A 15,070-nucleotide genomic window follows, 5' to 3' on the forward strand; every position below is an offset into this window, starting at 1 on the left:
TCCTGAGTCTCAGTGTTTCTCAGGGTCCTTCAGTCCTCACTACAAGCACCTCTGAGAGAAAGGTGCCTTGGAGTTTTGCCAGCTACCAAACAGTCTAGGGTCTCCACCAATGAGCCTGGAACTGGGGTTCAGTTCAGTTGGAAGTGGAGTTGGGGGTGGCGTTCAGAGCAGTCTGGAGTGTTTGTCTCCTTCCTTTTGGGGCAATCCCATGGCACAGTCAACCTTCTGTTCCAGCACAAAATGTGCACACCACAAGGACCTCCTTTCGCCACTCCCCTCGGTTTCTGCCTTACAGCCCAGGCTCCCTCTGTTTGAACATGGGTCCCCGGAGTCTGGCCCAGAACTGGGGTTCAGTGCTGTTGGATCTGGGGTTCAGCACAGTCCAGAGCTTTTATCTCCTTCCCGCTAGGGAACGCCAGCCAGGCACTCAGCCTCCCCCTCCTCTCTGGCTTCGTCCTCTCCGTGCACGCCGTGTGTCTCCATATCTTAAGCTTTTCCAGCTCCTCTGCTTTTCCTTCTGGTTTTCTCTTTCCTTTTTGTTGTAGAATTTCCAGTCAGTCGACTTTCCTGTAGTTCTGGGTAATGTCCATTTTGTATTTTAGTTGTATTTTGTTGAAATTGTTGGGTGCAGCTGCAGTTAGGTGTTTACCTGTGCAGCCATATTGGATCCTCTCTTTGAAGTTAATGATTTTTAGATGGGAGATTGTCTTGGATTATCTGAGTGGGTCCTACATGTAATCACAAAGGCCCTCAGAAGAGGGAGGCAAGATCAAAGGAAGAAAAAGGCAAAGTGATAATGGCAGCAGAGATTGGAGTAATGTGATCACAAAACAAGGGATTCTGGAAGTTTCTAGAAGTCTGAAGAAGCAGGGGATAGATTCTCTCCTGGAGATACCTTCAGACACAAGGATACATTCATTTTATCTGAATAAGACTAATTTTAGGTTCCTGACCTCTATAACACTAAGAAAATTAATTTGCATTGTCTCAGAAAAATAATTTTTTGGTAATTTGTTATGGCAGCAATGGCAACTGATATACCAAGTTAATTGTTTATTATGCAAGTATCAGGACAGTTCAAGAAATCATTCCTTTTACCTCCTGTTATTATTTTTGCAAAATTTTAATAATTTTGAGCAGCAGAAAGAGCCTTGAACTCCACAAGGCAGGCTCTGATAGAAGTTGAAGAAATGTATTTTATAACCCAAATCTTTATCTTTATATATATATATATATATACACATTGACATGTATGTCCATGATGTAAAGCATAAAGGAGGAAAGAAATAATAGGAAAATGTAAAATAGGAAGCCATGTCTTTCTCTACATTCATCTCTTTCCTTCTGACTATGTGGAAGGAGCAGCATCCTGGGAGGGGGGAGAGCACCTTCATTAAGTTGCACGTGGGGACCAGCAGCAGAGAGACAGGTGGCTCACAGCAGAGCTGGGTGTGAAAAGAAACTCCTAAGGATGAGAAGCATGGCCAACTGAACAGTACAGGAGAGACATGAGGCAGAATTTCTTCTATCAAAAGTCTCCTAGAGGGAGGTCACTTCTAAGAGAGGGTACAGGGGTGGGAGCTGTGTTCCAGATGCTCCTCCATGGCCAAGGACCTCAGGGCTATGACCCTTCAAGACTGCATCCTATTCCCTATAGCATCTATGGATTCTATTTCAACCACATCCCTCTTTCTTTTTAGGGACCTATGAGTGTGCCTGGAGAAGCAATTAGTTGTCCAAGAAAACATAAAGAGCAGCTTCCTGCAGGACAAGTTTCACTCTGGGAATATGGAGAATGAATTGAAATTGGGCAGTGGAGGAGATATTTTGAGCAGGAGATTCAGTTCTGGCTCTGCTCTGGACTCATATATCTGCAGCCTCTGAAGGTGAGCTTCCTCAATGTGTGACTTGTAGGATTGCTCAAGGATCTGTGCTTAGAGTGTATAATTTTTAATTATGATTTAAAACTATAGCCTTGCTCTTTCCTTTTGTGCCAGACCTTGTGAATTACATAGCTGGTCCTGATCTGTTTCTTTATTGTAAATAGAAAAACTGTTACCTGGGTTTCTTCAAGGTTACCAAAGTCATCAATACCAATAATTGGTCCAATAATATGGCCACTTAAACCATCATTTCCAAATATATCTGCTTCCCTCCATGGGTAGCAGCCCTATTGTCACTTCTGTCACATTTGGCCCTTTTAGTACCTACCCTCAAGTTTAAGCATTGACTAATCACTTTCTCAATATAGTGAAGGGAAATGTGTAATCAAAATTTAATCTATTTGTGGTGATGCAACAAACAACTAGAACATCATGTCAACCATGAGAGATTCAACAGCCTGCCTCTCACCTGAAAACAATTTCCAGATCCTTTGGGATCCATCCGCTGGTAAATCTAGGATAAGGTACCTCTGTCTGGGCCTGGTGAGGGAGAAGGTAGGAAGGGTGGGAGGGAAGGTTGCATTTACTCCTTGGGTACATCTTTATATGTCATGTAATGTATACTTTCAACCATACAAGAACCATATTAAAAAAAAACACACACCAATAACAGAGAAATTGTGATAATTGGAAGACATTTACCAGGCCTCTCCTTCCTCTTTTCCACTTGGCTCCCAATGGTTTATGCTCCTTTGTCTTTGTACCTGAGTTTTGATAATTTCTAAATGAGTAACTTGAGACCTTCCTGAGAGAACAGACTCAAAACCCATATTGTGCCATCACTAATAAGACCCCAGGATATACCAAGTCCCACACCCAACTTTCTTCCTCCAGAATGACCCCATAGTCTCCCACTGCACCAGGGAAGGTGGCATACACTGTGCCTGGCTTTTGGGGAAATATTTATGTCATTTAATAAAGGTCTTTGGATCCACTACTATAACCCAAAACACCAAATATAGCTTTGGTAATTTTGGTACAAGAGCAAGCACATGAAGGAAAAGGTTTCAACTTGGCAAGATGGAAGCACCCACCAAATTAGGAGAAATATTACTGTCTCTTTAAAAGCAAATAGTTTCTCCACTGGCTCCACCCAATCTATGCTTTCTGCCTCCGTGGTTTCAGTGGGTGTGAACAATTTTTCTTCACAGTTAAAACAAAAGCACCAGCTTGCAGAGTGTCTTTGGAGAAAATTGGAGAATTAATCCACTGGTTGAAAAGGTGAGTCTGGCTGAGAAGCAGACTCACTGCTTCTCAGTACTATAGTTATTTGGGCAGTGGTCCATGGAGTCTACATAGTGTGAGTTCTGGTTGCAGAGAGGATCAGGTTCTGTGCCAGAAGTACAGCAGGGGGGTGAAGGAAGTAGGGAGGAAGTCAGGAGCTTTATTAGTACAACGAGAAGTCCTGTGCATGAAAATGCCTGCAAGAGGCCTTCCTTCCCCAGGCTGCTAGCACCAGCTTACCTCCAGCACCTGGGACCCTGGCTTCCCTCCTCTGGCTGCCAGACGGCCTCTTCTCTTGGGCCCCGGCTTGGTCAGGAAGGAAGTCTGGTCTAATTATTAATAGTATATAACCCTTTTAGTATTATAGATGTTACAGGTCTCATATTGAACAGGACACATTTGTGCTGACTGGTGCACCTTCAATGCATTTGCTGCTCTGAAATACACCTAGGGTTGCCTGACAAGCCTTCCTTTTCCCTGGATAGGAAATGAGTGTCCCCAAGGCAGGTCTTTAGAGCTTGAAGGCAATATAAAGACTGACCTGTCTAACTTCCTCTTTTTACCAAAAAAGAAGCAGGATCCTGGAGAGTTTGGTGACTCTAGGGGTTGTCCATGCCACTAAGGGCAGAGGAAATCTGGACTGCAGTTGCTTAATCCTTTTCATCATTCAGCAGAGAGAAACTCTAACCCGAGCAGTGTGACATGTGAGATGAGGAGGGGGTGTCATTGATAAAGGGTTGGCTATTCTGCAAGAACAATGTATATGAAACCCTCCACTTAATGGCCTTGTTACAGGTTTCCTAAAAGTGTTCTGTTCTGGAAAGAGTGTGGACTCTCCTCCATGTCCTCTCTTGATCTAGCTCTGATTCGATGTAATTTTAGAATCCAGAGAAGACACTGAAGGAGGCCATTGTGTGCAGTGGTTAGGAGGGAAGGTGGTCAGACAGACTTTGAATATGATGCCTGTTCTGCCCAATACCTGTTAGCACTGTGACCTTGGGCAAATGTTTCAGCATTTTCAAGACACATCATGTCTTTATTTAAAAAGTTAAAATAATAAAATTAGCTTTTTGCAGGCTATTATAGGGGAGTAGGTGAGATAATGTATAAAAAATTATCAGTGCTTGTTTTAGAATGTCAGTATTGCATACATATAACAATTTTTTTGTTGTTGAAAAATGTTAATTTACTCTAAGATAAAAGGAACTTTCATGTACCTAGACCAAGCTTCCACAATTATTAAGTTACGCCAATCTTGTTTCATCTATAACATAGTGTAGATTCTATATACTCACCACTTCCCAGCCACACCACATTATCTTGAAGCAAATATCATTGTTTCATTTTATCAGTAAATATTTGAAGTCATTTAAAAATATGACCATAATCAGACTTCAAAAAGCAAATAGATTTTTTTTTTTACAAAGTTAACAGTTGTCTTCAGATTTCCCTGATTGTCTCATAACTTAAAAGACTGTTTGAAGTTGGATCCTATTAAGATTCATAAATTGCAATTGTTTGGTTTCTCCTATATTTAATTTAATATATAGCTTTCTCATTTTCCCTGTTTCTTTCTGGAAAATTTCTTTGTGTAAGAAGGAGGAAGTCTCTTTCCCCAAAGAACCAGGCAGTTTACTTTTTGTTGATTAACATTCTCACGGTGTCATTTCACCTGCTCTTCTAGTTCCAGTGTTTTGGATGAAATTATTTAAGGAGAGACTTGATCTGACTCAGGTTTGACTATTTGGTAGAAATACATCATAGATTCAGCTGTAAACTTTCCTCAGAAGGCACATAATGTCACTTTCTTTGACATTAATGGACATTAATGATGGCCTACATTTCATTGAGGGTCAGAAGTGATTGTTAGGTTGCCAAAGGAGGAACGCAAGAGGCCACAGTGGTGAGGGATTATGAATTTATTCAATCATCCCCACACCAGGTGGCTGAGCATGGATGGTTCCAGCCCCCAGTGAGGGGGAAAGAATGAAATGTGGTCACCACAGGTAAAATGTGGTCTCAGCAAAGGGAATGTCCATAATGAAACAGCCTGAAAAGCCAGGGGAGGAGTATTGATTTATTACTCAATCAAAACTAACAGTGATGATATAAAATTCTATCATTCTTAGTTTATTAGATGGAAAAATCTTATAAAAAACAAAAGTTACCTCCAACCATTCTCTCATTTCCACAAAGTACAGTTGCATCTGAAAGATAAGATAAATGCTCAATTCTTTTTTTTTTTTTTTTTTTTGTCAATGTTCTTGACAAGAAGATGCTTTCTTAGCACACTTCCAAGGGAGCAATTGCCTGTTTTAAGTAGAAGGCCTTGATATGAATGCATGTATTTTAAAATATTATACCTGATATATTTTGACTCATTTGAGTTATTATCAATGCTCACATTGCCCCATCAATGTCCAGGTACATTCTCTTGAGGTTGGATCGTAAGTCCTTTCCATAAGATCCTAGTGATTTTTTTTAGAGCATCTTTGATTTCTTGTTGACAAGAGAGTGAAGGCTCAACTGAAGCATTTTCTGCCTATTCCTAGAATCAATAGTTTATTAATAAAACCCTAATTTTGGTGGGAAATAGCATTTGAAAACCACTCTCCAAGCACTAAAGATGGTCATTGTCACTGGGCTCATTATTATCTCTATTCCTTTTCAAAGGACTTCAAAACTGCACACACAGACCAAACACACACACACACACACAAATAAGATTTTTGAAAACGATTTTTTTTAAACTTAAGTTAATAACACTAAAGATGGACAATGAAATTATTTCTTTTTTAAGTGTCTTAGACCAATTCATCCACCCAAGAATATACAGTTAGAGTTTGACATTTCATTTTGATTTTAGAATTTTAAAATATATATATTTTTGTATAATTATGTACAAGATCAAATCTATGAAATCTTAGTGTAACCATTTTCCAGTTTCTGTCCTTGTTCCCTCCAGCTGCTTCTCCCATTCCCATGGAAGTAAATTTTTGTTGGTTTAGTTTTTAGAGTATCCTGTTATTGCCTTTTCATATATATGACAAAGATATGTATTATATTTTATATATGTAGTGCACATTCTTTCTTATTGGAGAAATCGTAGGTAAATTCTACATTATTTTCTCATTTTTTTCTTCACTGTCCCCCCCCCACGCCCCCCACTTAATGATGTATCCTGGAGACCTCTTTCCATGCTAGTATAGAGAGACACATTCCTTTTCACAGTTGGATAGTCCTTCACTGTGTGACTATATCTTAGGTAATACAACCAGTCCCTACTGATAGCCATTTGATAGGTTTTTGGTCTTTTGCTAATACAAATAATAATGCAATAAGTAGCTTGATGTGTCATTTTTCTGTATTTTTCTCAGTGTAGTTAAGAAAAAAAATATTAAAATGGAAAATTGAGAATGAATGAGAAAATGTATATGTACATTGGCAGCATAGTGCTGACTTCCCTTCTGTAGGGTTTGGACTGTTTTTCCATTACCACCAGCCATGCAGGAGAGGACCTGTTTCCCTCATACCTTTGCCAACAGATTATGCTAGCAAGCATTGAATTTTTGCCAAACATGGAGGTGTTAAATAGTATCTCACTTCAGAAATAGAGGTGTAATTTAATTAATATTCTATTGATTTTATTTTTTGTTTTATTTTTCTCTGAGTGTATGTTAATGTCTTTTGATATATTCAAAATACATTTAAATTCATTTTTCTCTGAATATTTATTCCCATTTCTTGCTCCATTTTCTATCAAGGTACTGGTATTTGGTTTCTGTACCTTTTAATTTTCTGTGTATAACAGGAACATTTACCCCCTTGGTTGTAAGCTGAAAACTATTACTGATCCTAATTTGACATTTTTGGTTTAATTTTTCAAAGGTGTTTTGTATCCCACATTATCTGTGATTTTTTTATGTTATCACATTTACTCATCCTTTTCTTTACCCAATTTCAAGTCTCAGAAATATTTTTTCTTACCTCTAAGTTACAAATACAGTAAGTTCTTTTCTTTTAATTATATGCTTTTCTTCTTTTTTTACATTTAAACTTCTAATCTGCTTGCAATTTGACTGGCATGAGGCAATGAATGCAATTTTTTTTTCAGTATGATCTTACAGTTATGCCAAAGTTGCTTTATTACAACATAGTTAGCTCCCTTGATGTGGTATGATGTCTTATGGAATCTAACTGTAATATAGTGTAATTAAATTGAATATATATGAATAAGGAATGATTAATTTGGTCTGTTTCTGAATTTTCTGTTTTTGGTTCACCAGTCTCTCTTTTGGTACAACAATATCACACTTTTGTAATCATAGAAATTACAATGCTTGACTCCTGGCAGAGTTGGCCCTCCTTGTTCTTTTTCTTCATTGGGCTGAACAACTTTCTTTTTTTCTTCATCCAAATGAACTTTATAATCTACCATTCAACTTCATAAAATGGTGATGATAAAAATTTTAACATTACAGTTATATTATACTATCTAATAAAAGAGTAATATGCAAATAAACCACCACTCTACTACATCCACAAGCCACACCCACCAGCCATGCCTGCCAGCCAATGAGGAGCAAAAATGCAAATAAACCCAACCAATATGGCTATGGTCACAGAGAGCAGGAGGGAGGCTTGGATTTCCCTGGTAATGGAGGAAGTCAAGCTTTCAACCTGCCATTGCTGGCCTAGGCCTCCACTCAAGTCTACAAAGTTTCAATGATAGAAGATACATAAATCCAAACAGAAATGGCAGCCTCAAAGCTGTAAAGAACAGGAGGCTAGAGTTGCCACCAATAATGGAGGAAGCTAAGCTTTCAGCACACCTTGGCTGGTGCACGCCTCTGCTTAAGCCTACAAAGTTCAATTATAGAGATACATAAGTCCCAACAGAAATCGCTGCTACCAAAGAGCTACAATGTTTCAATTGTAGAAAATAAATAAACCTCAGATACCAGGGCCTCTGCTTGGGTTGCCAGGGAGTGTGGCTGGCCTGCTAACCACCACAGGCCCTGGCCCAGGCCACTCCATATCCTAAGGAAAACCCCATCCTGATCCAGGACACCATTCAGGCAAACCAGCAAACCCCACCTATGTACCAGACCTTTATCATATCTAATAAAAGAGTAATATGCAGATTGACCATCACTCCAACACACAAGATGACTGCCCCCATGTGGACACAAGATGGCCACCACAAGATGGCCAGCAGGGGAGGGCAGTTAGGAGTGACCAGGCTGGCAGAGAAGGGAAGTTGGGAGTGACTGGGCCTGTAGGGAAGGGCAGTTGAGAAGGACCCAGGCCTGCAGGGGAGAGCAGTTGCAAGGACCAGGTCTCCAGGAGAGGGCAGTTGGGGGCAAACAGGCTAGCAGGGGAGCAGTTAGGTATTAATAAGTCTGGCAAGGGAGTGGTTAGTGGGTGATCAGGAAGGTGAGGAGTTGGGAGCCAATTGTCCTGGGTTGTGAGAGGGCAGTTGGACATCCATTGAGGTGTCCCAGATTGGAGAGGGTGCAGGCTGGCTGGCCTGAAGGACATCCCCACCCCCGCATGCACAAATTTCATGCACCGGGCCTCTAGTCCTATATAATCAAAGCCTAATATGTAAATTGACTAAACAGTGGAACTATCAGTGGAATGACTGGTTGATATGACGTGCACTGAGCACCAGAAGGCAGATACTCAATGTAGGAGCTTCTAATTGGTGGTTACTGTGCTCCCACAAGGGGAGCGCCCCTCAGCCAGAAGCTGGACTCTTGGCTGGTGAGCGCAGCAGCAGCCAAGGTGGCGAGAGCCTCTCCTGCCTCCGTGGCAGTGCTAAGGAACAACACACCAAGTGATAAGGAGCAGTGAGCAGGTGGGCGGACATTCCCCAAGGGCTCACAGACTGCAAAAGGGTGCAGGTTGGGCTGAGAGACCCCCCCCCCACTCAGTGCACAAATTTTGTGTGTCAGGCCTCTACTATAAAATAATGTTAGAGAAATATCTACTTTTTCTTCATCCGAAAACTTTGTAACTCATTATTTTTAACTTTATAATCCACTCTTTCACAACTAGGAGGAAAAGTTATGATAAAAAAATTTAAATTTATACTTATATAAGATCATGTTAGATAATTATCTATAATTCCAATGTATAAAATGCTTTACATATGGATCAGTTTTTAATTCAGTCAAATGTCTTGACTGCATTAGGTAATTTTCTACTTCATCTACTAATAAGATGTGTTGTAACAATAAATTTTGGTATAAATATTTCCAAATGAAATGGGTCTATAGCTTTATTTATTGATCAAATCTCTGTTAGCCTTTAGAACCAACATCACACTGATTTATAAAAGAATTGAAAGATTTCTCTCTTTTTTATATGATCAGGAATATCTCATTTAATATTGAGAAGATCAGTGTTGTAGCGGTTTAAGTGAATTTTCCTATGAAAGCATCTGGACATTGTAATCTTTTGTGGGAAAAGTCTGCTTTATTATTTCCTCCAGATGAGTAATAGATGATTACAAATTTTCATGGAGGACAAAAACAAAGAAAATAGGTTTGAGAATGGTCCCCACTTACCTAAGTATCCTTTTCATTTCTCCTTCCCTTCCTTGAGGTCTTGTTGGTACCTGCACCCCAGAGCCTCTTGAAAGAAGATGGCTGGCCTTCAGGACAACATTCTGAGGATTGTTCTGGTGGGGAAAACCGGAAGTGGAAAAAGTGCAACAGGAAACAGCATCCTTGGCAGAGAAGCATTTACTTCTAAAATTTCTGCTCATGCTGTTACGAAGAAATGTCAGAAAGAAGAGCAACAATGGAAAGGGAGGAAGCTTACTGTTGTGGACACCCCAGGGCTCTTTGACACCAAGAAGTCACTAATAACCACCTGTAAGGAAATCAGCCAGTGTGTCCTGTTATCCTGCCCTGGGCCTCATGCTATCATCCTGATTCTACAACTGGGCCGCTACACTGCAGAGGAGCAGAACACAGTTGCATTGATCAAGAACCTCTTTGGGAAGCCAGCCATGAAGCACATGATCATCTTGTTCACTCGCAAAGATGATTTGGGTGATCTCACACTGCCTGAGTTTTTAGAAGAACCAGAGGTAAACCTGCAAAGCCTCATCAAGGAGTGTGGGAACCGCTGCTGTGCCTTTAATAACAAAAGCACAGATGAGGCTGAGAAAGAAGCTCAACTGCAGGAGCTGGTGGAGCTGATAGAGAAAATGGTAAAGGATAATGGAGAGGCTCACTTTTCTGATCCCATCTACCAGGATACAGAGAAAAAGTGGCAACAAGAGATAGAGGCCTTGCAGAAATCCTATGATGATCAATATCAGAATGAAATTAAACAATCGGAAGAGCAATGTACTAAGAGGGAAATATCAGTGGAAGAAAAGGAAGAGAGAATAATAAAGGCATTCAATCACTATGAAGAAAAAACTAAAAATACTAGGGAGGAAGCTGGAAGAAATATATTTGAAGTTGTTGTTACGTGGATTTTCAATAAACTTTCAAAAATATGGGAATGGTTTCAAAAATAATGTAAATTTTATTTCTTAATTTAGTATGAGTTGTTAACATGGTTAATTGTATTTTCCAAAGATGACTACAATAATGTATTCTATCCCACCCATTCTTATTGTAATCTGAGTTTATTTTTCCTTCTGTTGAATTATAGGATTTTTCACCTAACTTGAAATTCAATGGACTTTGTGACTGCTTTGACAACCAGTGTGTGGTTGTGACTTCAAAAGTGAGATAGGAAAAATGCCTCTTTGTTTCCTAGGGTTTGTGGGCTTGGCAATTGGCAACCATGTGGTGAGGAAGCCCCAGTTGCCCATTGAGAGGCCATGTGAAGAGGACTTGAAGTCACTGGCCCACACCCCTGGCTGGTCTTTCATCTGCCAGCAGAACCAACTTGCCACCCATGCAAGTGAGGCAACATGGAAGCAGATTCTCCAGATGCCAACTGAGCCACCTCAGATGAAGCAGCAAAGAGCAAAGATGGGCCACCCCCACTGCATCCTACCCAGATTTCAGATTCATGAGAAAAATAAAGTTTGTTGATTTAAACTACTAGGCTTTGGGATGGTTTGTTATGCTGTGATAATAACCACCAGCATCTTCCCTGCTCACTCACCACCAATACCCACAATGCTAACAAATGGAAGAAGTTATAGAATTGGCATAATTAGGCAATAATATTTTATTTTATTAAGAGTTCACAGACTCAATTTAGAAAAATTCAAATCAGAAATCCTTCATGTTTCAATGTTAGCACACACATTTTTTCAGTCCATGTCTGCATGCACCTTGTTAGTGAAGCAGTTGGTTTCTCCAGCAAGATGATTCTGTAGTTCACGTGAGGCAGGAGAGAAGGAAGCTAGGAAAATTCCTGCATGAATGGAATGAGAAAACAGATGAGAAGATGGGCAGCTTATAGGTAGTTTGTTAATCACAAAATCTTATCTTCCCCAACCAGTGGCACTTGGGAGCCACTGTATTCCCTAACCAGAGAATACATAGCTTAAATCAGACTGGTCTGGGAAGTAGAGCACAAAGACCCAGTTCATGCCATTTGTGCCAGCTAAACCCAAGGGCAGATGAAGTCAGGGAAAAATATAAAAAAAATATATATATATATCATTTGTGCACATCAAAGCCAGGAACATTTAAAATAAAATAAAAGAGTGAAACAGACAAAAGAATAATCCAAAACTCCCCTATACACTTATCTTGATGCATCAGCATATTAATAATGCAACTGAAAGCTGATTGGAAAAACAAAAGGATAAAATGTCCTCAAGACAAAAACTCGCTCTTGCACAAGCCCAGGCCCTATACCAGGCATGAACTTTTTATTTCTCCCTAAACTCTGTGGATCCCCATGAGGGATGTGCAACCAGGGGAGCAGTGGGCAGTGGCACCCAGCCTCAGTCCCTGATCCTGTCTCCAAGGCCCCCTTTTCTCTGACTTCCCTCTGAGCTGAAGCAGTCCCACCTTGGCTCACTTCTTTCCTATAATATTTCTAGAGCCAAAGCAGCCCCACCTAGGCTTTCTGCTGTTGCTTCTTCTATCCTAACCCCTTCTTTAATTTCAGTGTCCCCAGCTTTAATGAGCATCCTCTTTCCTGCACCAAGTCAAGAACTCACACACTATGGGCCAGTACCTGTCTGGTAACACGTGGATGTTTGTAAGTTCCTAAATTCTCTTCTTGATGTTCTCACTTCTCTTTTAGATACCGTCCTAAAATGTCCCTGACTATAACTTAAAAATATCTAATGAGCTAAATATTTTTCATTTGCATCTTTAGATCCAGGCTTTGCCCTCCTTCAACCTGGCTCTTTGTCCCAGGAGGCTGATCTATGTGGATCATATTGTTACCAAACTCAAGGGCTTCTCCAGTTGGGGTGTCCTATTCCAGAAGGAGACATGGTTGTCACAGGGTAGTTTTATTTGCTTGTAGCAAGTTAAGGAGACAGGGGATTCTTATCAAAAGCTCTGTCTCCACAGAGGGAAAGGCTTAGCCATTCTTTACACGATTTGGTCAATTGTACCTTTCTTTTCTCTCTCTCTCTCTCTCTCTCTCTCTCTCTCTCTCTCTCTCTCTCTCTCTCTCTTTCTCTCACATTTCTTTTCTTTTCCTATTGGCTACATTTGTCTTGTTGAGTTCTTGTCAAGCTCATCCTGTTTCCAACTGTTCTCATAAATTTAATGTTTAATAAGAATAGCATTTAGTCAGAATGGCCCATACATTGAGATCCTTGTCCTATCCAACAACATCAGTGGGATCTCTGGCTCTCTGCCATTGACTTCTGCCAATGGGAAGTCCAAGCAGGAGATCTCTTCTGGGTAGAAAAGCAAGGTCTGGGTGTTTGTTCTCTTGTCTCTCTCCCTGCAAATTAATCTCTGACTAGCTGCAACGCTAGTTGAAGATCACACATTCTCTAAGGTGCAGGTTCCAGTCCTCATCGCCTTAGGTTTAGCATGTAATTTCCTTACTGTTGCCAGCAGTCTACCTTGTCACATCCCTGAGTCTGCGGCTTATAGAAAACCATGCACTTGAAGCTTCCCCAATTACCTAATTAGAATGGGACATCTCTGTTGCTAGAATCCTAATTAAGAAATCTTAATGATAATCAATCTCTTTTTTCTTTCAGAAATGCCCTGATCTTTATTATTGTTTCTTGTAAAAATTTCCTCTAGTGTTTCTGACACCAGAATATCTCTTGATAACTCTGCCATTGCTCAAGCAGAATGTTTTATGTTGATACCTGATTAGTCTGCCAATGTACCATCTTTGTTAAATCACATGGGAATACCAGTCAATGCCCTGCGTGATCTGCCCCCCAGCCCAGGGCACTTTCTAAGTCCATGGATGGGGTCATAAGTTACTGGGTGGAAAAAGATTTTAGATGTCCTAGCTTGCATTTTCTCTCACATGTGATTGTATTGTTGCTATGACATCTGAGAGAGCAGCCATCAAATGAGCCACATGCATGCTAGTGAAGCCCCCTGCTGACCTCTCAGGGCAAACAGCAGAAGGGTTTGGGGCATATTAAATTGTAGGAGCTGGTCACCACGAATGGAGTGTTGGTGAGAAATGGGGCAATGCTCTCAAGTCTGGGCTGTTCATACTAAATGCTAAAATGCAGCACAATATTCTGCAGAGAAACTCTAACAAGGATGAACTTGATATGACCCATGACTGATAAGTTTATCCAGTTATAAAGAAGAAATCAACATGTAATTTACCAAACTGAATATATCAGCCTCCCTAGGAGAGGCAGGGCTTTGGAAATTACTCCCCTGTCTCCTTTACTGGTTTCAAGTGTAAATATAACTTTCCCCCCACCAAGACTGTATTCCTTTGAACCCAATATGTTCTGCTACGCTGTATAAGGTCATGGAGAAGATATGAGCTCCAGTTGACCCCAAGTATGGACCAAGGCAATTGGAGGCTCACCCCAACGGTCTTTGGAATGTGCATTCAGCTTTGCTTTTCCCTTCCCAGCAGTTGCCTCAAGGATACAGCCTGAAGCTAGGCATGTGTTGCTGAGACCAGTTGGATGTTGTACATGACTAGGCCCAGCTAAGGGCTCTATATCAACTTTTCAGATCTGGCAGGCAGCTGCTGAGAATATTTATCTTTGGGCCACTCAATGGAAGCCTTGTAAGTCAGTTTTCTGGCTTATTAAACCTAACCACCTGCAGTGGTATGCCTCTTTCTTAGGTCTCTCCCTGCCCTCCTTATGTGAGTTCCTTTCAGATTATTCCTGGGAGATTTTGAACCAACATATGCTTTGATTTACTATTTATTTATTTATTTATTTATTTATTTATTTATTTCTGGGATGAATACAGTAACTCAATTTTCTTTTCTTAAATTTATTTTTTCTTTTTATTAAATTTGTTGAGGTAATGCTGGTTAACAAAATTACACAGGTTTCAGGTGCACAATTCTGTACACTCTATTGGGTGTTCACCACACCAAGTCAGGTCTCCTTTCATCACCATATATCCCCCATTCTCCACCTCCCTCAAAACACCTAGTCACCTTACTGTTGCCCTTGCTCATTATATTTTTCTTATTTTTTTTTTTACTCAATTCCCCTAGCTCCCTATGCTCATGACACCTGCTTTCCATCTATGTCTCTCAAAAACATATGTTTTTAAAAGAGCAGACTCATCTATGATTTATTTTTTTTAATTTCTTTATTGATTAAGGTGTTACATATGTGTCCTTATTTCCCCATTATCCCTCCATCCCTCCCCCCCACCACCACCACCACTCATGCCCTCACTCCCCTGTTGTCTGTGTCCGTTGGTTAGGCCCATACTTGCATTTATTTTTATGAGTATTTTTCTGTTACACGAACAGGAATACATATACATATATTTAGTTTC

At 40.3% G+C, this 15,070-nt stretch overlaps 1 protein-coding gene across 2 annotated transcripts; it reads left to right on the forward strand.

Moving 5' to 3' along the window:
- Positions 1-3,090: 3,090 nt before the first annotated feature.
- On the forward strand, positions 3,091-11,236 carry LOC311628731 (GTPase IMAP family member 7-like). Of its 2 annotated transcripts, none has more exons than XM_084896233.1 (2): positions 3,091-3,164; positions 9,777-11,236. In XM_084896233.1, the coding sequence occupies exon 2, from the start codon at positions 9,817-9,819 to the stop codon at positions 10,702-10,704; it is 888 nt and encodes a 295-aa protein (XP_084752359.1). In that variant the 5' UTR covers positions 3,091-3,164; positions 9,777-9,816; the 3' UTR covers positions 10,705-11,236. The 2 variants fall into 2 exon arrangements, with proteins under 2 accessions (XP_084752359.1, XP_084752360.1); XM_084896234.1 differs by lacking the exon at positions 3,091-3,164 and adding an exon at positions 3,171-9,027.
- Positions 11,237-15,070: the final 3,834 nt, after the last annotated feature.

Source organism: Pipistrellus hanaki (assembly GCF_964339955.1).
Source record: "Pipistrellus hanaki genome assembly, chromosome: 10".
Lineage (NCBI taxonomy): Eukaryota > Metazoa > Chordata > Mammalia > Chiroptera > Vespertilionidae > Pipistrellus > Pipistrellus hanaki.

Coding starts and splice junctions, on each gene's coding strand:
- LOC311628731 (XM_084896233.1), top strand. CDS start 9,817: ATGGCTGGCCTTCAGGACAACATTCTGAGGATTGTTCTGGTGGGGAAA.